The following is a 22,977-nucleotide window of genomic DNA, read 5'->3' as shown; positions in this document are numbered from 1 at the left end:
TGGATGCAAAGGTTCAATGGATATTAAAGGTTCTTCATGGAACTATAGATGCCAATAAATAACCTTAAATAACCATTATTTTTAGGAGTGTTGTTAAATTATAATAGTGCAGGGCTATATAGACAAAAATAAGGAAATATATAACTAGGGAGATTTTGGCCCCTGAAATGAAACGTGAAGGAGCCAAACAGCTTTGTCAGACATTATGAGACAAATTATAGAATGGCTAAAAATAGTTGTTGAGTGGATAGCTTCCTACCTTAGCTTTTAACTCTTTCCTTGCCAGCGGTTTTGAAAAAAGTTGCCAGTCAGCAGTAGCATTTGTTTCATGGAGTATTTCTGAACATGTTTTTTAAAATGTAATTTATTCCTGTGATCAAAGCTGAATATCAGCATCATTACTAGTCATAGTCTTCAGTGTCACATGATCCTTCAGAAATCATTCTAATATTGCAAATTTCGTAATATCCCTGCTAAATAAAACTATTAATTCCTTTTTAAAATCAAATCAAGAGATTAGAATATGATGGAGACTTGGAATGGGCTCTTTTGACTTGAGCTTTTAAACGACACCATAGCAACCACCATATTTACCCCAGTAACCAATTAGAACACCTTACAGCACCTTTGTCAACCACTCCAACACAATATTTTTCCAAACAATCCCTTTGAAGCACCGTGCATTAATTATATCTGAACTATTGACTCAAGTGCACATTCCAACATTAATTCATGTAAATTCTATGACAGCAGCCATTTTCCCAAGAGATCGAAGGCCCGGCTCACTAATTTGAACACCTGCCTCATTAGCTGTGGCGCTCGGCCCTGAGCTCAGCGGCAGTTATGAGAGATAGAGACAGAGAAGAGCACAAACCAGAAATAATGATTTTTTTTTCCAATGGAAGCTAATGAGAGCAGCACAGACATTGGGTCGATGTCTCGGGACAGTTGCTGTATAACCCCACGGGTCAGCCAAGCCCTCTAGCTCTAAAGCTGAACTGGAGCTGCCATTGATCGCACACACGACACATCATCTCTGCCCAATGCAGCACAGACACAATATTAAACCAATAAACTACCATGCAAACAACTTCATCATCTGCTGAGAGTCCATAAACATGTACAAATTACATCAAGAGTCTTGGACAAATGCCTGGTGACTGTGCGAACAAATTGGTGGTGGTGAATGCACAGCTCTAGATTGACTGTCCGTCGATGTGGAAAATAAGAGCTGTCAATACTGATCCATTACAGATGGCGAAACTCACCCGGCATGAAAAGTTTTCCAGCACGAATCAGCTCCAGTCTGTAATAAGATGGATTGAAGACTCGTAATAAGACTGGTAAAATATAGCTGTTTAAAGGAATACTTCAGGATTTAGCATTAAGCTTTGTATTAGTAGAAAACCTGCAGTATTTTCAAATTACCATGCTTTCCATCATATCCCCCTGAGACGAGAGATTTATGTATTTCTTGTCTGGAAAAAAATCCTCCGATGACGCAAAAATCTTAATTTTGCGTAATTGGAGGATTTTTTGTCTAGACGCTACAGTCAGTAGTAGGGGCTGTCCCGCATGTTCTCAACCCGCCCATAGAGGATCACACATCTTTTTTTGAAAGCTAAGCCAGCAGGCTCTTGTTCTGTGGAGAAAGCTGAGTAGTCGGGGTTACCATCCTCTTTTTCACGGACATGTCCGACCGTCAATGTCTGGGATTCAGCTTTTGCTTTCAGCAGTCACCATTCATTGTTTACATGCACAGCTTTTATTTCAATCTAATTGAATTCATTCCGATTGGTGAATCTGAATGTAGTGTTTACATGAACGCTAAACAAGTGATCGGTTGATGTGAGTTTTAACATTGCTAAGAAAATTCCCACTCCTCCATGAGCGATACGAGACCGGTGCGTCTCACAGGTGTCTCTCATCGGTAGTCACGCCACCGGCCTCGCGCCGTTCTCCCGCGGCCCTCACTCGTCCCGCTCGCCACAGTAAACATGATGAATGGCGACTGTAGAACGCAAAAGCCGAATCCCGGACATTATGGGCGATCTCGAAATCCCTGACAGACTCGTCACGGAGACTCACTAGTAGCCTAGACTTGTTGTTTAACTACTGCGCTCTGTTACCGGTAGGCGTGGCCTCCTAGGGCAGCGAAGCAAGTGCATTCTGGGAGTTGTGGTCTTTCATCCACATAAGCCAAAAATAAATTTTCTGGCTTTTCTCAGTCTAGAAAGCTCCAAATTCAAAAATAATTTCACATTTCTTCTACATAAATGACCCATTTCAAATACACATTCATCTTTCCAGAGGTGAAGTATCCCTTTAATAAGCTTACACTCTTAGAAGATGAGGTTTTATATAGAACCTTAAAAGGTTATATCAGCGCAACATATTTGGAACCCCTAAAAGGTTCTATACAGAAGCCTTTTTAAGGGTTCAATAATAAGAACCCTTTAGGGTTCTTTGTAACCAGGAAAAAGATTCTATATGGAACCTTTTGGGTTCATTCATTATCAATTGTTTTGTCCTTTCCGGATTAAATATTTCATATTATCGACAAACATCAAGACACTAAATTGTATTTATGAATGCATGTGAATGATCACAAAATTCAAGACATGGGGGCAGTGTTGTAGTACTCGAGACTCGAACTCGTCTCGGACTCGGTCTCGAGACCATATTTTAATGGTCTTGGTCTTGTCATGGACTCGTGTGCATTTGGACTTGGAATTGACACGTACTCGAACATTTTTTTTTTTTAGGACTCGGACTTATTCCCGAGTCCACTCGAGTTCAATTCAAAATATTTTTCATGATTATTAATGTATGTTAATAAAATATTTCTTTAAATTGATTGACACGCCCAGTGATTGGTGATTTTCTAGTGCGCAACTGCGCATGACAAATTGTAATAAAATTACTTTTAACACCACCTACTATGTGGCCTTTTTACCCTAAACTGATCATATTTTTTAAACTCTAAGTAAATTCAGTTAAAAAAAAAAAGGATTTCTCTAAGTAAATAAAAGTATATTAGGTAATCAACCCTCACTGGTCTCGGTCTCGACTCGGACGTCTCTGGTCTCGGACTCGACTCGGACCCGACTCTCTATGGACTCGGTCTCGACTCGGACTCGAGTGGGGTGGTCTTGACTAAAACACTGCATGGGGGTTAGAAAATGTGTATATTTATATAATTTTATGTAGTTAATCAATATCACACGAAGAGTGCCATTTCAATTTTTCTCCTCCAAAAATCAGCATGATTAAAATTGTTACTACAGTTTAATAAACAATAATTTAATTACAACTACAAAATGTTGCAGAATAATGTAATATATGAATGAATAATAGCCTATAAAGAACCTTTGTGCCAAAAAGGTTCTTGTCATTATGGAACCTTTTTTTAGCATTAAAGGTATATTATAGAACCCCAATGAACCCTTTTTTTCTAAGAGTGTATTTTAAGTTGCTTAAAGGTAAAGTGTGTATTTTTAAATGTAAAAATTCAAATGTAATGTGCCAAGACAATTCTAAGCATTCATTAGTTGGCAATGAATATTCACAACTCATTTTTGTAATGTGATGTATTTTTTTGTGAAACGGCATACTGAACAAAGAAAATGTGAAGCAGGGTTTCATATTTGGGTTAAGCAAAATTCAGGACTGAAGAGATGGATGGATGGATGGATGGATAGATCTGCAATTCTTCATCCTGTTTGCTACCTCAAATCAAATAAAATTCAATTTCAGGAACTAGTCATTCTCACATCAATTCTGAATGGCCCACAACCTGATTTCATGTAATGGGAACAGAAGGCGAGTTTAAACTCTTTTAAAGTAAAGAGGCTCAAATCAATAGGTCCGCCGAATGTAAATCATTCTTAAATCCAATTCGTGTGAGGTAATTTTTGCGACTTATCACTATGTTAAATGACTTAAGAAAATGTGAACTGTGTGAAGGAAGGAATTTTCTGCAAGGATTTTTCACAAGTGTTTTACCCATTTTTTGAATTACACGTTGCATCGTGTTGGGTTTTCACGGTGAAGGAAATGTCCGCAATGGAAATTTTCTGCCAGGACATCATCTCTTTTTCGTCCATACTTCTGCTTGTTTCAGCAAAATAATCTAAGACAGGAGAAACTATGCACGGTCTCCATGATCAGTGGCTTTAGAGGAATCTCATCACTCTCTGATGTGTTGGATTCCCTCCAGGATGGCGACGGGCACAGTGAGGCAGATGGCATCTTCGAGCAGCTGCACAGGTGTGTGTCGTCTGCACAGGCAGCTGTCCTCTCTCTCTCTCTCTCCTCTCACATGTGCATCTCCCTCCATCCTTCTCTCTTTCCTCCGCCTTTAATCTCGCCGCTCCTCCCTCTACATTCTGACCCTTCCTGCGCTTTCATTTATATTATTTTGGGACGGTGTGTTCCACAAAGGTGAAACAAATAACGTTTTCTACGATACGACGAGAGTGTGATTAACCACTTCTCTGGAGAACAAAGGGTGACAATACATCAAAGAGCCGCATCTCTCCGTTCTGCCTCTCCTGCCTTCATTTAACTTACAAAGTGTGCACAGGGATCAAAAAGATCAAGAAGACTGATAGTATGATCTCGCCCACTTCATTTCTCTCTCTATGGGCATTGGTGTACAAAAACACAGATTCCTCACAAAATAGCACTTCCACTTCTTTAGCATGTATTTTATACACTACTGTTTGTTTGGGGTCGGGTATGATATTTTTTAAAGACAGTCCACTTCGTGTATACAGGCAGGAGCCATCTTTGGAAAACAGACTCGATAAGTCGAACCACGAACGACGTAACAAGTGAGCTGAACTGTATGAACGGCGTTCGTGGTTCGACTTGTCGAGACTGTTTTCCAAAGATGGCTCGTGTCTGTATACACGAAGTGGACTGTCTTTATAAAATATCCTCTTATTAAACGCTCTGTACAGTTAAAAAGTTCTCAATGCTTTGTTTTTCATGTAGGGACCCTCATTATGTTACTGTGTTAGTGTGGGGCTATTTTGAGCCTTGTCAGTGGAGTTAGCGATTTGTTTTTACTTATTAAATGCCCCCATATACCAGTGTTATACGCTAAACAGTTTTTAGAGATAAAACTCTTTACATTCGATTATCATGAAAACAAATCTGCCAATGTGTTACTAGACCAAAGGTTCATTTTTCGCCGGAGTTCTCCTTTAACAAAACCTGTAAACTTATTGATATAATTGATATAAATGTTTCTTGAGCATCAAATCATCATATTAGAATGATTTCTGAAGGATCATGTGACACTGAAGACTGGAGTAATGATGCTGAAAATTCACAGGGATCACCGGGATAAAATACATTACCGTTTTACTGTATTTTAAGTCAAATAAACACAGCGTCGGTGCAGCATAAGAGATGTCTTTCAAAAACATTAAAAATCTTACTGACCTCAAACAGTAGGTCATCCATACAGAAATTCACAGAACTACTTTAATAAAAGGCAGTTTTAAGATTTGCCTTTGAGATTTCTTGTAAAAAATTATCGTGATTTTAACAGTAAAATAATAAAAAAATTTCCTTACTATATACGGTAAATAACTGTGATATATAACGGTACATTTAATGTAATTTTACAGTAAAATACTGTTTAATTTACAGTTTTTGGAAGTGAAAAAGAACAAGTCATTGTGAAAAAATTTAAATTGACATCCCCACAATTCCCACAAATGTATTTGAACTGTTTCTTCATAATTTTCTTAGTTTTTTTTTCTAATCAGTTATGTACATTAGGGTTTTATGTTACATTTAATGTTGTTAAATTAATGCTTATTGCATTTTTTAAATTTCAACATGTTACCATGATGGTGTTTAATGTTTGTGTGAATGATGTGCAGCTTCTATATAATGAATGGATTTTCTTGTGGAAGAGCTGATTATGATGAGCTTTGATTGATCATGTGACTCTCATTACTGCTGTGATTGTTGGCTGTCAGTGTGTTACAATTGAACAAAACAGATATTAATACTACAAAAGGTCACTAAATTAACATTATATCAGATAATGGAATACTGTTTATTGCTGTAAAATTAAATACAGTTAAAAGTCTGTAAAACCTAAAATGTTGCTACCGTATTTTTAAGAGGAAAACTCTGGTAAGCTGCCAGTGTTTTTCCCATAAATTTAACAGATTTTTTTTTTTTTTTTTTTTTTTTTTTTTTACAGTGTACCTAAATGTCCATGCCAAAGTCACATTTGGCATGTTCACGAGGTACTTTTCTTTGCAAAGCTACTTTGGAACTATCTGAATAGAAAAAGTGTTCCACTAATAAAACAGAATGGAACTGAACTGAATTCCGCTCTTGTTTTTCCAAAGATTCCCAGTGTTGATATTCCTATTGCCATGACAGCCTTTCTTAAAAGCCTTCTCTACAATTAATGCGGTTGCATTTATTTATTATTTATGCTTTATGCTACCCAGAGGAAACCCGCCTAAATATCAAAGCTCTTGTCTGTCATCAAAACACAGATCTTACAGTCTCATGACAGTGAGGAGGACAGTTTCATAAGCATGACAAAGATGGAAAGAAGGGGTAAAGTGTTTTTCTCTCTCTTCTCCATGCCTTGACTCCTCCATCTTGTGCTCCATGCATGAACGGGAGGCAGTCTGGAGTGTGAGTGGTGTTTCAATGACTGTTGCCCACAGAGAAGCACTAAAATATGCAGGCCTGCCAAGAACCCCCCAACCGATCGCTCATTCACACGCTCAAAAGACCTGCATCCGACTGCACCGCCAGAAAACACCCGGACACCCATATTTAACACCTCACATCTCACACTAACTGAGCACCACGGTATTATGCTTTCTTTATCATGTTAATACCACTGTGAAGTACTTTGCCACCGTCACTATCACATTTGTAAGGAAAATATCATGTAAGATGGTCCTTTTTGTAAGTTTGCAAATACAGTTGTTTTGATATTATGATATTCATAGACGTATCTTGCAGTAGCATGTAAATAAATAAGTTAGTACACGGTTTTCAATAACATAACTGTCTGATAATGTTTTAAAGGGAAAATTCTAAAACCCTTGTTTTATGAAAATTTAAGGTAATACCATATTTTTATTTTTTAGTTTTTTTATAGCGTGGTTTTTGGTTATGTACCTTACAAAAAAGTTCTGTGGTGGTACACCATACAGTGATGGTGTCAAATGTTAATGATAAGGCACCATAATTTCCAAGAATTCCACAGAACTTTTCCTAAATATCATGGCAATACATTCTAAAATACCACGGTACTTTTTCTGTTAACACAGATATACATTTTTTTGACATTAAAGTACCATATTATTCTTATAATACCTTGCAGTAACATGCATATACCATGGTATTTTCAACTGATACCATCACTTTTTAAGAGAAAATGGTAATACCATAGTTTTATGAATAGTTACCGTCATAATACAATGTTTTTTTAATGATATAACATGGTAATACCGTAGTTTTATGAATATTTACCATCATAATACAATGTTTTTTAATGATATAACATGGTAATACCATAGTTTTATGAATGTTTACCATAATAATAAAATGTTTTTTAATGATATAACATGGTAATACCGTAGTTTTATGAATGTTTACCATAATAATACAATGTTTTTTAATGATATAACATTATAACACCGTAGTTTTATAAATATTTAGCATCATAATACAATGTTTTTTAATTATATAACATGGTAATACCGTAGTTTTATGAATGTTTACCATAATAATACAATGTTTTTTAATTATATAACATGGTAATAGCATAGTTTTATAAATATTTACCATAATACGTTTTTTAATTATATAACATGGTAATAGCATAGTTTTATGAATATTTACCATAATACAATGTTTTTTATGATATAACATGGTAATATAGTTTTATGAATATTTACCATCATAATACAATGTTTTTTAATGATATAACATGGTAATACCATAGTTTTATGAATGTTTACCATAATAATACAATGTTTTTTAATGATATAACATGGTAATACCATAGTTTTATGAATGTTTACCATCATAATATGTTTTTTGACTCTAAATTTGTTTTTGACTTTTTAATTAAAAGTATTAAAAGTATTTAATTACCAGCTACTAATGAAATCTCCAACAGTGTGATTAGATTACTGTACTAATTACTCTCTCAAAAACTAATGCCATTACTTATTAGTAACTGCTTCCTAAAATCCCAAGAATAGACATGAAACTGCTCTTTTAATTCTTTCAAATAAATAATACAACATTGCATAAATTCTTCTTGAAGTATTTAAAGGGAGAACGTTACATTAAAACATACATTAACATTAAATGTTTAATCTTATCTTTTGTCTTTAATGACAGACAAGCATTTAACTCAACTGGTTAATACACAACTGTTCTAGTCTACAGCATTTAATGCAATTAAATCAGAAGTAACTGTAATTAAATTACAGAGAAAATGAAGAGTAATCCTTTACTTTATCAAGGAAAACATAATTAGATAACAGTAATTAAATACGTAATGCATTACTGTAAAAAAAATATTGTTGGTTTAACTTAAAAAAATTAATTAACCCGGTTGCCTTAAAATTTTAAGTTCATTGAACTGGAAAAATTGAGTTAATACAATGAAGGAGATTATCAGAACTACATAAATTATTTAAGTTGATTTGACAAAAGAAAAAATGTGATAACAAATCATGTTTTTACGTGTGGATGTTAATTGAATCGAATTTATTAAAGGATAGTCTCTAACATGGTATGCATTTTTGGTTATGTACCTTGCAAAAAGTTCTGCAGCATTACCATTAGGGTTGGGTATCGTTTGAATTTGAACGATTCTGATTCCGATTCCTTGTTTCGATTCCGGTTCCTAACGATTCTCGATTCCGATTCTTTTAAGAGGCAGGGTCAAAAAAGTTTAGCTAACCTTGCTAACCAACGGCCTTTCTGAAGGAAATAATCCTTTCTGAAGGAAATACTCCTGTCACAAATACTCCTTTTGTCACAAATTTAGCATTTTGTCGAGATTTCGTTATTTTTAGAAAAGTGAAGCCACACTTTGGACCGCTGACGTAAGCTACTAATGTTCGACTCGCGCGGTTATGCCAACACTTCCGGTAGACGCTTCTACGTTGGTGTTGTTCAGCGGTTTCTTCTTCCGCTCGGCGGACTGTGAATATCGAAACTAGGAATCAAAATTTTAACTTTTGAACGATTCCGGGAAAAACGAAAAGTTAGTCTCGGTTCCAATCGATACTCGATTCTCGACACCCAACCCTAATTACCATTGCACAGTACTAGGCACTTTTGGTGCATATTTACACGGTACTTACAATGTTTAAAATACCATGATCAATGGCACCATGTTATTTTGACATGATACACTAGGGTATATTGATAATAAGTATACATTCTACATCCTGATCTACAACATAGGCTATGTTTTAAGGCCATTAAAGCACTTCAGTCACATTTCAAGATTAATTCCCATTTACAAAAGCAGCAGGCACAATTATATCACATTCAGAAGTGATTCAGATCTAAATGTCTGAAATTACATTAGTTCAGAGGCTCTTTCTAAAGCTGTCTTCATGCCCTGAAAAAGTCATTTCCATAATAGCTGTAAAATGAAGTTTTGGCACTAAATCGACTCTCTCCACCTGCTGAGACTGTCCCTCTGCATTAGCGGGTGACAGCGCTCGCGAGCACACCGCTGAACTAACCCGACAGCTGAAGGTGTGTAAAACATCCAGCTAAAACGTTAAGGCAAACACGCGCTCTTTAAAATGTCACCGTGGAGACAGGGGAGCTGACGGCAATGCTTTGACTGCGTTTCTCACCTCGTCTCGACGCGATAAACGCGCCCGGGCTCAGCTGAAGCTAGAGAAACAGGTTGGGACGTTTCAAAACATGCTACCTGTCAGCCACTGCTTTGAAGCAAAGGGAAGCTGAAATATTAAGCATGTAAAACGCTCCACGGAAATTGAGGTGTCATGGGCCTGACAGATGGCGCATGCTTCACAGCAACCGTTCCATCTGGCTGAAGTGACACCGTCATATTCAGAGGCTCAGATTCATCATGGAGCGTCTTCAAAGTTCAGCGCTGACGTCCTGATCGCTCATTCACATGCATCATTAGAGCTGTAGCCGTGTTTGGAGCGATTATGAGGGGCTGTGTGTGCTATTCCTCAACTTTATCTCGCGTTTTGGATCAAGGCATCTGTTGGCAGTAAACATTGCAGATGTTTGAGGAGCCTTATTCTACAGTCTTAAAGGCCCTATATAATTTCATTACAGTGAATGGGAGTTTATGACCTTTTCTTACCACAACAACAGTAGAGAGAACGTGTAACCAGGGGAAACAAAATCAAGACACAAAAACAAACTAGATTCAAACTCACATCTCCCATTTGAGCACCATGGCTCAACGTGTGGGAGAAGCATGCGATGGTGGTTGCAACCCAATGCAATTAAAGGGTTAGTTGACCCAAAAATGAAAATGATGTCATTAATGACTCGCCCTCATGGGGTTCCAAGCCCGTAAGACCTCCGTTCATCTTCGGAAGACAGTTTAAGATATTTTAGATTTAGTCCGAGAGTTTTCTGTCCCTCCATTGAAAATGACGCAAGACGCTGCTGATGTGTGTCTGGTGCGTCCGTGTATAAATATGCTGTCTTCCTCTGTGTGGAAATCCTTAGACATGTTTGCAAAGATTGTTTTGTTTACAGCGTGCGTCTCCCTCAAACTGTAACCGAAGCTCAGCCGCACCAGACACACGTCAGCCGCGTCACTGAAGCGGACTGACAACAGAACCGGAAGGCAATACAATGCTGAATAAAGTCGTAGTTTTTGTTAGTTTTGGACCAAAATGTATTTTCGATGCTTCAACACATCCTAACTAATCCACTGATGTCACATGGACTACTTTGATGATGTCTTTATTACCTTTCTGGACAAGGACAGTATACCATACACACATTTTTCAATGGGGGGACAGAAAACTCTCGGACTAAGGCCCCGTCCACGCTACTACGTTTTCGTTTAAAAACGGAGAATTAAAGCGAATACGATCTCCGCCCACATCAGCGTTTTATCTTTGTATTAGAATTGACCTCCGTCCACATTAAAACAACTGAAAACGCGGATCACGTGACCATTCACCAACACTGGGCATGCGCGCGCCGGTGTAAACAGTGATTGACGAATCAGGGAAGGAGACGTCCGGAGATTCAAAACGCAAAACTTCGTGTTTTTCCGTTTTAGTCTGGAAACGTCTGTTTTCATTTTTAAATGAAAACGCAGTAGTGTGAAGGGGGCCTAAATCTAAAATATCTTAACTGTGTTCTGAAGATGAACGGAGGTCGTATACGGGCTTGGGACGACATGAGGGAGAGTCATTAATAACATCATTTTCATTTTTGGGTGAAGTAACCCTTTAATTTCTGAGCCAGATATTTTTTTTGCATAACATGCATGCACTGAATCCTTCAAAACAACAACAACAACAACAAAATCATTACAAAAGTCAATGGGTTGATTTTGTTTTCATGTTGACTTTAACTCAAAGTCATGCACTCACACTCTTTTCGGAAACACTTCACAATAAGGTTCCATTTGTAAGCATTAGTTATTAGTTAACATAAAGTAACATAAATACTTCTAAAGCAGTTATTAATCTTAGTTGATGTTAATTTCAACATTTCTTAAAACATATTTTTTTAAATCAAAAGTTGCATCTGTTAATATTATTTAATGGAGTAGAGCTAACATTTACATTAACAGATTCTGTAACAAAGATATTTAGTTTATTGCATTAACTATTGGACTATTGTAAATTTTATCCACTTTTAACTGCATTTAATGCTGAAATTCATGATCTGATCCAGTGCATATAAACATAAAACAAAATATTCTCTTCTCATGGTCAAGATAAGCTGATCCTTTGGGCCATTCACTAGTTTTGTCAGATTCACCCGACCAGCGCGATCAGTCAGGGCTGATTAACACTGCCTGATAATTTCATTAACACTCTGAGGCAACAGATGCTCGGCTGTGAAACTCTCGTGTTAGGATGTTTACACTAAACTGTTTCCTCACTTTTTCATCGGATAATATTAAAGAGGGCCTTTTTTTTTTATTTGACAGGCTCTGCCTCTTTTTTTACACGCTGCATACCTGATAAGTGTGTTTAATAGTTACATTTACCAATAGTTTGATGGGTTGGTTCCGCGCAAGAAAAAAAAGCATCCACATTTTAGCCTCAGCACAAAAAGAAATTGCTCCAGGGGGATTGAACCTGGAACATAAATGATTAAGGTAAAAGTAACACTGTTTTCTAGCAGCTACCGTGTAATATCACAGCTGAGGTCAAGAGGGAATTGTAACACTGGTTATGATATGTGAATTGTTTGACAGAAAAGAAAATACTGTATATACATGCCGGGTTAATCGTTAAAGGATCATGATTTCGATTCACGTGATCTTATAACGTTACTAAATGACAACGGTTTGGGTGTTTGTGCTCCAAAAAGAGCAGTTGTCATGTATACAATAATTCACAAAAGTATAAAGGTTTATAGTTTGGATATAAACACTGATGTCTACGGTAGCGACCAAAATATAGCAGATCCCCTTTTGAGAGTAACTTGGCATTTCATATAACGATTGTATCCATAATCGATTAAATTGTCACAAAAAGTGACTGTTAAAAACGTATTTGTCATTCAGTCATTCATTCAATAGATGTGTTCTAAAACACTGAATCATCTAGTAATGAAACAAGTGAAGTCTTTATGAGAGAGTCATTGAATTATTCATTCAATAGATTCGTTCAAAAACACTGATTCATCTAGTAATGAAACAAGTGAAGTCTTTATGAGTGAGTCATTAATTTATTCATTCAATAGATTTGATCAAAAACACTGATTCATCTAGTAATGAAACAAGTGAAGTCTTTATGAGTGAGTCATTGAATTATTCATTCAATAGATTCGTTCAAATACACGGATTCATCTAGTAATGAAACAATTGAAGTCTTTATGAGTGAGTCGTTGAATTATTCATTCAATAGATTTGTTTAAAAACACTGATTCATCTAGTAATGAAACAAGTGAAGTCTTTATGAGTGAGTCGTTGAATTATTCAATAGATTCGTTCAAAAACACTGATAGTAACGAAACAAGTGAAGTCGTTGAATCATTCATTCAAGCCATTTAAAAAAAACAAACATTTTATTTAGTTGTCTGTTCAGAATCATTGTAGGATTTTGATTTCTATTTGAAGAAAAAAACTTGTGATTCTCAATAATATCCATATTTCAGATCGGTCTCATCCCCAAGTCGTCATATAGGTGATGCTTTTGACATAGCTTCTACATTCAACGCACATGGCACCCTATAGCATCAATACGAGACGCAAATATATATGGGCCAGAAGGCGCCTCCTAGTGGACTAACCCTAACCCTACCCCAGACCTAAACCTACCCATAACCGAAGCGTGTTATATTGACACTAAAGGGTGCCATGTCCATCAGATTTGGACGCAATGTCAAAAGTGTCACCTACTGTATATGATGCCCTAGGATGAGAATGAGTTGCATATTTTTATGAAAAGTGACTGTTAAAAACATATTTGTAATTGAATTATCATTCAATAGATTTGTTCAAAAACGCTGATTCATCTAGTAATGAAACAAGTGAAGTCTTTATGAGTGAGTCATTGAATCATTCATTCAAACCATTTTAAAACATTTTTATAGTTGTCTGTTGAGAATCTTGTTCTCTATTTGAAACAAACAAACAAAGAAATACATATTTTCACTTGTATATACGAGGTAGATTTCTAGACTGTATAATTCATTAAGGGAAATGTAAACATGGTACAACTGGCCTCCAGTCTCCCCTATAATGTCACTTGGATTAAAAAAAAAGAAATCTCCAAAAAATCCACATCTCTTCTACCTTTTCTCTTTCTCTTCAAAGCAAAAAATCTTGTTTGTTTAGTGATGTAGGACACCTCTGCTCAGAGAACGTCTCACCAACTCCCAGTGACTAAGAGCATCCTCATATGTGAACAATGCGGAGCTGCTGAGTTGGGCTCCAGGCGCTGGGGAGAAGCTGTCAGTCGCCCTCCTGTCAGCAAACCTCCAGGGCATCAGATTCAAACCTCTCGTTCAGAGGAAACTACAGCGGAAAGCACTTTCCAAGATCCACTGTATGCGCGCAGGCCGGTATAGAGCTACAGGATAGCATATATTACACAAGCTGCCCTGTCAGAGCTTATAAAATGCCAGTGATCTTGCATAAAACACCATATCCTGATGCAGACACAAATCTTAAGAGCTTATTGCTATTTTTAACGCACCACATGCTTAACTGAAATAGTACCATAATGTCAGCCAACAAATTAAGCTTGAGATATTAACTTACCATACTGAACATGCCAGCGCTAGTGCCAACTAGCGTTTGTTTACATATTAGATTAGGATAAGACAACATCAGCAAAACAAACACCTGAAAATGGATCCAGAACCAGACAGAAGGAGTCAACAAACCCACACAGGACCAATCAAACCAGTCATTCTATGAACGGGGAATAAAAAAACTATGCCAAAATAAGTGTATTCTTTTTAACAATTTGATTAATATTTCATTATTATTATTATTACTTAAATATAGATAATACACATTGATTAAATAAAAAAATATTTTATAATATAAAACAATATGTAGATATTTTTTTAAAGTTTTGCACTAGGCAAAATAAAGTTTAAATGAATTTTGAGCCATCTTGAGGCAAATCAAATTATTACCAGTATTATACGCAACTGGCTATTTCTACAAATATTCACTTTTCATGGTAATAAGGTCTGACAAACAGAAAAACCCCAAAAGAAAAAGTCTCCAATTAACCATAAAAGTCATAGGTCTGCTGCCTAGCTGCGTCCGAAATCGAATACTTCCCTACTTTATCGTATGCGAAAAACAGTACGCGAGCAGAGTAGTATGTCCGAAATCATAGAATTCGAAAAACAGTAGGCGAAAAGTACCCGGATGACGGCGAGATTCTGAAGTGCGCATACGATGGACACTTTACTATCCCATGATGCCACGGCAGAGGAGTTGTTGTCGTTATATTTGAAAATGGCGGAAACATTAGGAGATAAACACAGACACACATGCGTATCTCTATTGATTCATTCATGTTTATTTATCGATGGTAATATCACAAGCAAATAAATGGCTTTTTCCTTGCCAAAAATCGACATCTGTCATTGTTCATAGGAGTTGTGTGTGTGAGTGTTTTATGAGGTAACATTTATTAGGTAAATAAATGTTATTTGAGAAATTCCGCAAAAGGCGTGATCTGCGAGCAGCTGACCGACGCCTACTCTTGATTGTCGGCTCGGACGACGTACAAAACGCAGATGAAAACAGAAAGCAGAACTAAAAGCGCGAAGTTGGTCCAGTCAGTGGAATGGGCTCTTTAAATTTTCGCACTGTTGTTACAGTGTATATCCCGCGACAACAACATGGCGCATGTAGTACGTCCAAAATCATTCATACTATGTAGAACATACTTTTTTAACAGTCATGAAGTATGTTCTTACGCCGCCTTCACGCCGGCAGTTGAAATCAGCTCCAATTCGACTCCAAAACGACCGGAAGTCATTCATTTCCTATGGAGATTCGCATATTGCATGCGAATGGGCCCCGAAACGGGTCCGACCGAGTGCGGAGCGAAGAAAATCGTGTCCGTTGGTCATCCGGATGCTTTCAAAAAATTGAACTCTTGTGAAAAGCTACGGACGGTTCCTATCCGACAATTCCAGCGGAAGTTAGCGTTGCTATGGTACTGATAAACAAACCTGAATTCTTAACTTTTAATAAAATAAATAAAGATTTTATAACGATAAGTTGTCATGTCATTTTTTAACTTCCATTCGCATGTGGTCTGCGAATCTCCATAGGAAATGAATGACTTCCGATCGTTTCGGAGTCGTATCGGAGCTGTATACCCAGACAGCAAACTGACATTGAATCAACGTGGAAACGACGTCTCTCATGACATTGAAACAACGTTGATCTGGCATTGTTTTGCTCATCGAATTAACGTTGAACCAACGTCAGACGCGGCATTCTTCAAAGCTAAATGAAAATCGGAAATTGGTTTGCTTTCATAACGTTGAAACAACGTTGATTTCAAGTTGATTTTCCATTAGCTTTGAAAGAATGACGCGTCTGACGTTGGTTCAACGTTAATTCGATGAGCAAAACAATGTCAGATCAACGTTGTTCCGATGTCATGTTTCCACGTTGATTCAATGTCAGTTTGCTATCTGGGTAAAGGGGCGTTATTTAAATATAGTACCTACTCACATAGTACGCAATTTCGGACGCAGGTTTCACTGGGTTTAGATTAAAGGGGTCATGAACTGGCTTTTTAAATTTTATTATATTGTCTGAGGTCAACTTATGATGTTCGCTTGGTTTTTGCATTCAAAAACATCAAAATGAATAAGTAATAGGCTATTTTCAACCCTAGTTTTGAGCCTAGCTCAAAAACGCTCGGTTTTTATGGGTGTCTCTGAAGACTTGGAAGTAAACGCCCACTGCTGTGAGTGGATAACAGTTTTGCATATTATAATGAGATTCAACTCGTCGATGCACTTGGGGGAAATTGTTTTGAAAACGTCCAATGTTGTAAAATGGCAACCGGAATGATTCGCCCATACATGTTCGACCCAGAGTCCGTGTGTTGCACAATTCCTGTCAGATCCACTATAGACGGCACAGCACCGTTCTTTACTCTTATTAAAAATTTAAATTTGATTTCTCAGTTCATCACCCCTTTAAGTCAGGATTAGACCTTAGTTCAATTAAGACATTTAAGTAGCTTTTATAAACATGCCTTAGAAAAAAAAAACATTACTGGTGTGAATCTTGAGACAAAACAACGGCACTTTTTTATAGATATATCAGTGCAAGTTGCTCTAAAACAGCTCAAACTTGCATTTTAGTCTGAGACTAGCTCGAGCCTGGTCTGTGAAACCGTTTATTTCCATATCAATGAGTAAAAAGGCCTGTTTTGTAGTATGACCCAACGGTCAGGTTTCCCACACCATAAAAACCCAGCACAGGACACTGCCACAGACAAACACACACATTTTTAGCCTTTGTTCCTCTAGGTGCACATCTCACACACTTGTTTAAGTCCCTATCAGACATTTCCTGTAGGACATTCTTCCCCTTTCTATTCTGATTTGCCTTAGTGTATCAGCAGAGCTGAAGAGAAAGACAGGAAGTGATGTGATGGGAAGAGAAGGACAAATTCGAGATGAGTGAGTTTCAGAAGGTGCAGAACAGACAGTCTGTCACCTAGAGAGTACTGGCCCCGTGGAAATAACACTGACAGCACCGCCAGAACAGTTCGTCTTACTTTTTCGGAGAACTACTGTGAATTTGCTTAAAAATGTGCAGGCGATAATAGTTCTGTGGTTGTTCACAAATCGGTAAGCAATGCTGTTAAAGGAATATTTCACTCAACAATGAGTAATGTCACGCATTTGCTCACCCCGAAGTCATTCCTTGTGTGGAAGCAAAACATATGGACTACTTTTATGTTGCTTGCTTTGGAAGCATCGAAGCTCCCTGTTCATTGCAACTGCATGGAAGAGAGAAACCAGAACAATTCCTGTACGAATTAAAGACAATGATGGAGAGCAAATGGGTGAATTATTTTTTTTTTTTAATTTTAGGTATGATTCAGTGGTAAAGAATACTCTTTATATTTAATGTGTTTTGTATATGGAAGAGCTCTGACTATTATATCACCAGCAGTAAATAAAGACACATAGAGTGTAACTATATCTCATTCCCTTCAACAGTGCAGTGTGCCAAAACAATGAGAACTCTATTATTATTAATTTAAGGGACCTGATCCAAAGTGAACATGAGGGATATGATAACTTTTGTAATCTAATAGGCTACTGTGCTGGGTTCAGTACAAATCTGATTTCTATAATACGTAATTAACACAGATGCTGACGATTTCTAGACAATCATTTTGAATGTCCTTTGGCAGTGTTCAATTCAATTCAACTCAATTTGAAATGGCCAACTTGACTTTAAGTGCAACAGAAGCCAATTCAAATGTGGAAATCGAGAATTGAAATACACTTGCTATTGCCATTTTATTTCTTTATACATCTTATTCTGAACAGAGAATACTGATGTCGGGAAACATGCACTCAATCATTGTATCCCTTAAAACTCATCTTTAATTACCAAAATTACATACTTAAATGTTTTTTTTTTCTTGTGGGAAATTTTTTATTCATGCCTTAAAATAGCTTGACTGTAACTCCCTTGGTTCATTTATTATATGCAGCTCCCTAAATATGCAAATTAGCCCCGCCCCCACTCAGTCACAGAAGTTCAGACTACCTGATCCACTCGGTCACAATTGGCAAGTGGAAATACTGGTTTAATTCAGCCATATATGTTTGAACCAGAACTAATTCAGAAGTGTATTATACAGGCTAGAAGTCGATGTATCAGAAAAATGCATTTTATGTATCATTCTTTACAACATCGACACATAACGGCAATATGATTAGCCTTTTGTTTGACTACATTGTCAAACAGCTAATAATGTGTTGCTATTAATGTTACACAAACCATGTTCCCGTTCACCATCTCAGTCACACAGCTGCCTTCTAAAAATCAGTGTCCAGAAACACTTTGACCAACAGAACATCAGTGGAGAAAGGCATATCATAACATCATAATATACATCAACATAATTCAACCGCTATATTGCTAAATGTACCCGATTTTTTATATCAATAAACTGGCTTCTCTTGAGACTCTGCTCAGTTAATGCGTTTTTTTCTTCACAAAGACAGACCCAATCACGACTAATAGGCTACAACACAAACATCAGTTTGTAGTAATAAAGTATCAAATATTCATTACCATATTATTGTAGAAAACAATAGTTTTTGAGCACATGACTTAATTGTAATACTGTAATAGCTATATTGTTTAGACTACATAATATATATATATATATATATATATATATATATATATATATATATATATAGCCAAGTACGTTATTGTTTATTAGTTAAAAGAGAAATACTGTTCCTTCAACCTGGAAACGGTGCTGGAACATGAATTTACATTGGACAAAAATAATCCTAACACACAGAGTGGGGTCTTTTACTTCTCATTTCCTAGGATCAGCGCACATCACTGAGGAAAAATAAACATAATTTTTTACTAGAGGACAGAACTGTGTTATGGAGCCACATGCACTCGCGCATGTCCCGATTAAAGATGAGTTGCCCACGCGCTTGGAACTGAGCTAAATTTACACAGTAAGTGATTAAAGAGCTGCTCGGGGAAGGAAAAACGCGGGTGGATGAAGAACCAACACAGTCGTTTGACTTCTTGTTCGCGCATCTGCATGAATAATGCAACAGCATTGCATTTATTACACCAGGTCAGGGAGGGTGAGTGAGTGCTCCTGTTTTGGGGAGGTGACACTTAAATCAAACTGCTCGTGTCTGATGCAAGTCCACATGCTTTACAAAGGAATCATTTATTTCAAAACCAATCTTGCACACACAAACTCACCTGCTTACTGTATGAATGTAGAACCACGCGCACACAATATATAGCCAACAACAAACAAATGCGTTTTCATATCAATGCAGTTAAAGCGCAAGTCTTAAGGGTGCTTCTGACAATCTTGAGTGTGATTTACAATGTTAAGCGCGATGTTTGTGCATTACATCTACACGTGTGATACAATATAAACGACATTGATTTGGAATCCCGCAGCGTTTCTTTGTCCACGCGCGTTATTATGCACCAGATCCACACACACGCGCGTTTCTTCCAATGTTTCTGCCCCACTTTTGTCTTGAAAACAATTCTGGCAGCGCATGCACGATCCAAACTGATCAAACCCGGCATTTGTCTCACATACTGTATGATCTTGTCTGTAAGCCCCACACGTCGCATAAGGGTGACTAAACTTGTGCTGCAACGAGTCCTTTATTAAACAAGCTGTGCGTAATTGAAATAAAAGTGCGGTGGTAAAGTTTACAGGGGGGGGGGGGGGGGGGGGGGGCTTTATGTTAAACAGCAGTGTCAGTCCATCAAAGACACAAGGGCATCTGAATGAATTAGAGCAGTAATGAACATTACCTTGGGTTGTGATCTCTCCCCACAGGATTCCCATCCAAACCATCAAGCCAAGTAGCAGAGCATCACTTTGACCTCCCAGCATGTTAAGACACAGTCCAAAGGGGGTCCAGTCCAGAATAATCACAGATGCAGGGTTTAGGTCCACGGCAGAGCGAGTAGTGTGAGAGACGTGGAGTTGAACTCAAAGGCGGCGTGTCTGCATGAGCTCCTGTGTGTTCACAGCTCTGATGTCGGTTTGGTCTCTGTCTCCAGCTCTCTTCATTTCTCCTCTGCTGAACTCCGCAGTGTGTCTTCTCCTTCACTCACCCCTCCTCTCTCTCCCTCCCTGCCTACTGGTTTGTGTGTGTGTAAAAGTTGCTGATGCTGTGAGGGGAAAATGCTTCTACAGTTTCCAATTCAGGGAAGTAATGAATGCTTATTTGCTGATAGATAGATAGATAGATAGATAGATAGATAGATAGATAGATAGATAGATAGATAGATAGATAGACAGATAGATATTTTTGTAGTGTAATATTAATTAAATATGTAAAGTGTACTATATGGATGTTAACGGTGACTGAATGATTGACAGGCTGGATTACAGTGACAGAATGCGTGGATGCAAATTTTATGATGTGATATCTACCCTATCTCACGACCAATTCGTACGAATTCGCATGAGTGATTAAAAAGTGGCTAATTCGACCTCACTCGTACGAATTCATACGATTTGTCTAAACCCATGTGATGGTTAGGTTTAGGGGCGGGGTAAGGGGTAGGTCATTCGTACGAATTCATATTGGCCAATTCGTAACATATGTACGATTTAGCAAAATCGTACTAATTCGTACGAGTGAGGTCGTATGAATTGTTACGAGTTAGCCACCTCGTAAAATTCGTACGAATTCCCGTGGATAGCCAGACCTTAAGACTATAGGCGCTTTTCCACTGCATAGTACGGTACGGTTCGGCCCAGTACGCTTCGACTCGGCGCGGAACAGTTCGGCTCGCTTTGCGTTTCCACTGCAGTAGTACCCCTTCAAAGTGTGTGGGACTGATCGTTATTTGTGCGCGTCTCTACTGCCATGACATCATCTTAAAAGCGCCACATTTTCAAACCCACAACACAGGAACAATGGAGACTATCGAGGGGATGGTGTTCCTGATTCTCGGTATGTGGTTGTTTTTAAGTGCTAGACGGAAAAATGTGTTTAAAATGAGGCTGATGGCAGCAAAACAAAAATACTGCTAAAAAAGTTTCTCGTGTCTCGTGTCGCAAATCCAATGACGCTAGTAGTGACGCTGGTAGTGACGATTCTGTCTGACCAATCAGTGATCTGCAGTGTTTCACGTCACATTTTAGTACCAGTACGGTACGCTTGGAACCTCAACATACCAGGTACCATTTAAAGCGTCCTGAAGCGAACCGTACTGTACCGTACCATGCAGTGGAAAAGCACCACAAGTGAGCCGTACCAAACCGAACCGTACTATGCAGTGGAAAAGCGCCATAACAGAGGTCTGGACCCAGAGGTTGTCTAAAGCCTTGTTCACACTACATGATTTTAAAACGTCGGGCTGAACTGTGCGGTTCACACTACATGACTTGCTCTCTGTGAAATCAGGAGTGTTCAAGTTGTTCACACCACACAACACAACGTGATTGATCCACAACAGGAGGTAACTCACTAATAACACGAGTTGACAACGCACTACATAGAGATACAACCACGGTCGGATGATAAGAGCAAATCATTTGTGACTCAATGAGAGCTGTTTCAGTACGGTCTAAATCCTGAAAATAATCAAATAAATAACGAGTTGACAACAATTCTGTCAACCAACGATTCTATCTGGTCTACAAACCATGTTTTGTCACGAAAAACCACGCAATAAAACAAACCAGAAATGACGCGAAACTGCAGAGAAGAACAACACGCGAATATGGAAGTCAGACAGAAATACTGTTGCGGCACAAGTATTTGCGCGACGATCTGCTCTGAGAAAAAAAAGCAAAAAAGAAAAGATAAACTAAGATTTACCTGGTGTCCTCAACCCATGCGTTGCTATGATTGGCTGTACTCATGACATCACTGAGGTCGAGTCGCGCGACGGCTATGGATATCTAGCAGGCTAGATATTTTTCTGGGCTCGGCGAGGCGTCTGCGAGCGTTTTCGCTGCGTTGTTGGCTCTTTCATACTAACAGATTGGCGAGCGTTCATCGTCCTCTAATCCCCCGCGATTTGCACCCGATAACACCCTGACCTGTCGGCGAGCTCAACGATTTGCTAATCGGGCTTAAAATCCTGTAGTGTGAACTTGGCTTAACTGATATGTAAAGTAACCAATCACAGTTTGTTTTGGCCAGACCTTAAGACTAACAGCAGAAGGTCTGGACCCAGAGGTTGTCTAACTGATATGTAAAGTAACCAATCACAGTTTGTTTTGTCCCGCGCCATGTTTAGGGGCGTGAAAATGCACGATAAAAAAATATTTTCATGATTTGTAATCACAACATTTGGTAACGCTTCCTTTTACAGTACAGTACTTACAATGTACTTAAAGTAATGGCTAATATAAGGTAAGTACATGGAACAGGGGTAGGTTTAGGGGTAGGTTCAGGGTTAGTACTAGTTATTACCCAGTAATTGTAGTTATTAAAATAAGTACATAGTATTTACATGGGTCACTGGACTGTAAAAGGAAGCGTTACCCAACATTTTTTCTTTTG

At 37.8% G+C, this 22,977-nt stretch overlaps 1 protein-coding gene across 1 annotated transcript in view; it reads right to left on the bottom strand.

Moving 5' to 3' along the window:
- The window catches only part of sez6l (seizure related 6 homolog (mouse)-like), a 60,370-nt gene extending 39,804 nt beyond the window's left edge, over positions 1–20,566 (bottom strand). Inside the window, exon 1 of the mRNA XM_089126192.1 lies at positions 20,264–20,566. Within this exon, the coding sequence (XP_088982318.1) occupies positions 20,264–20,345 (82 nt within the window). The 5' untranslated portion in view covers positions 20,346–20,566. The remainder of the gene's footprint in view (positions 1–20,263) is intronic.
- Between the last annotated feature and the right edge of the window lie 2,411 nt (positions 20,567–22,977).

This window comes from Pimephales promelas, chromosome 23 (genome assembly GCF_988280905.1).
Source record: "Pimephales promelas chromosome 23, fPimPro1.hap1.1, whole genome shotgun sequence".
Taxonomy (NCBI): Eukaryota; Metazoa; Chordata; class Actinopteri; order Cypriniformes; family Leuciscidae; genus Pimephales; species Pimephales promelas.
This window is presented reverse-complemented; position numbering and strand designations above follow the sequence as displayed.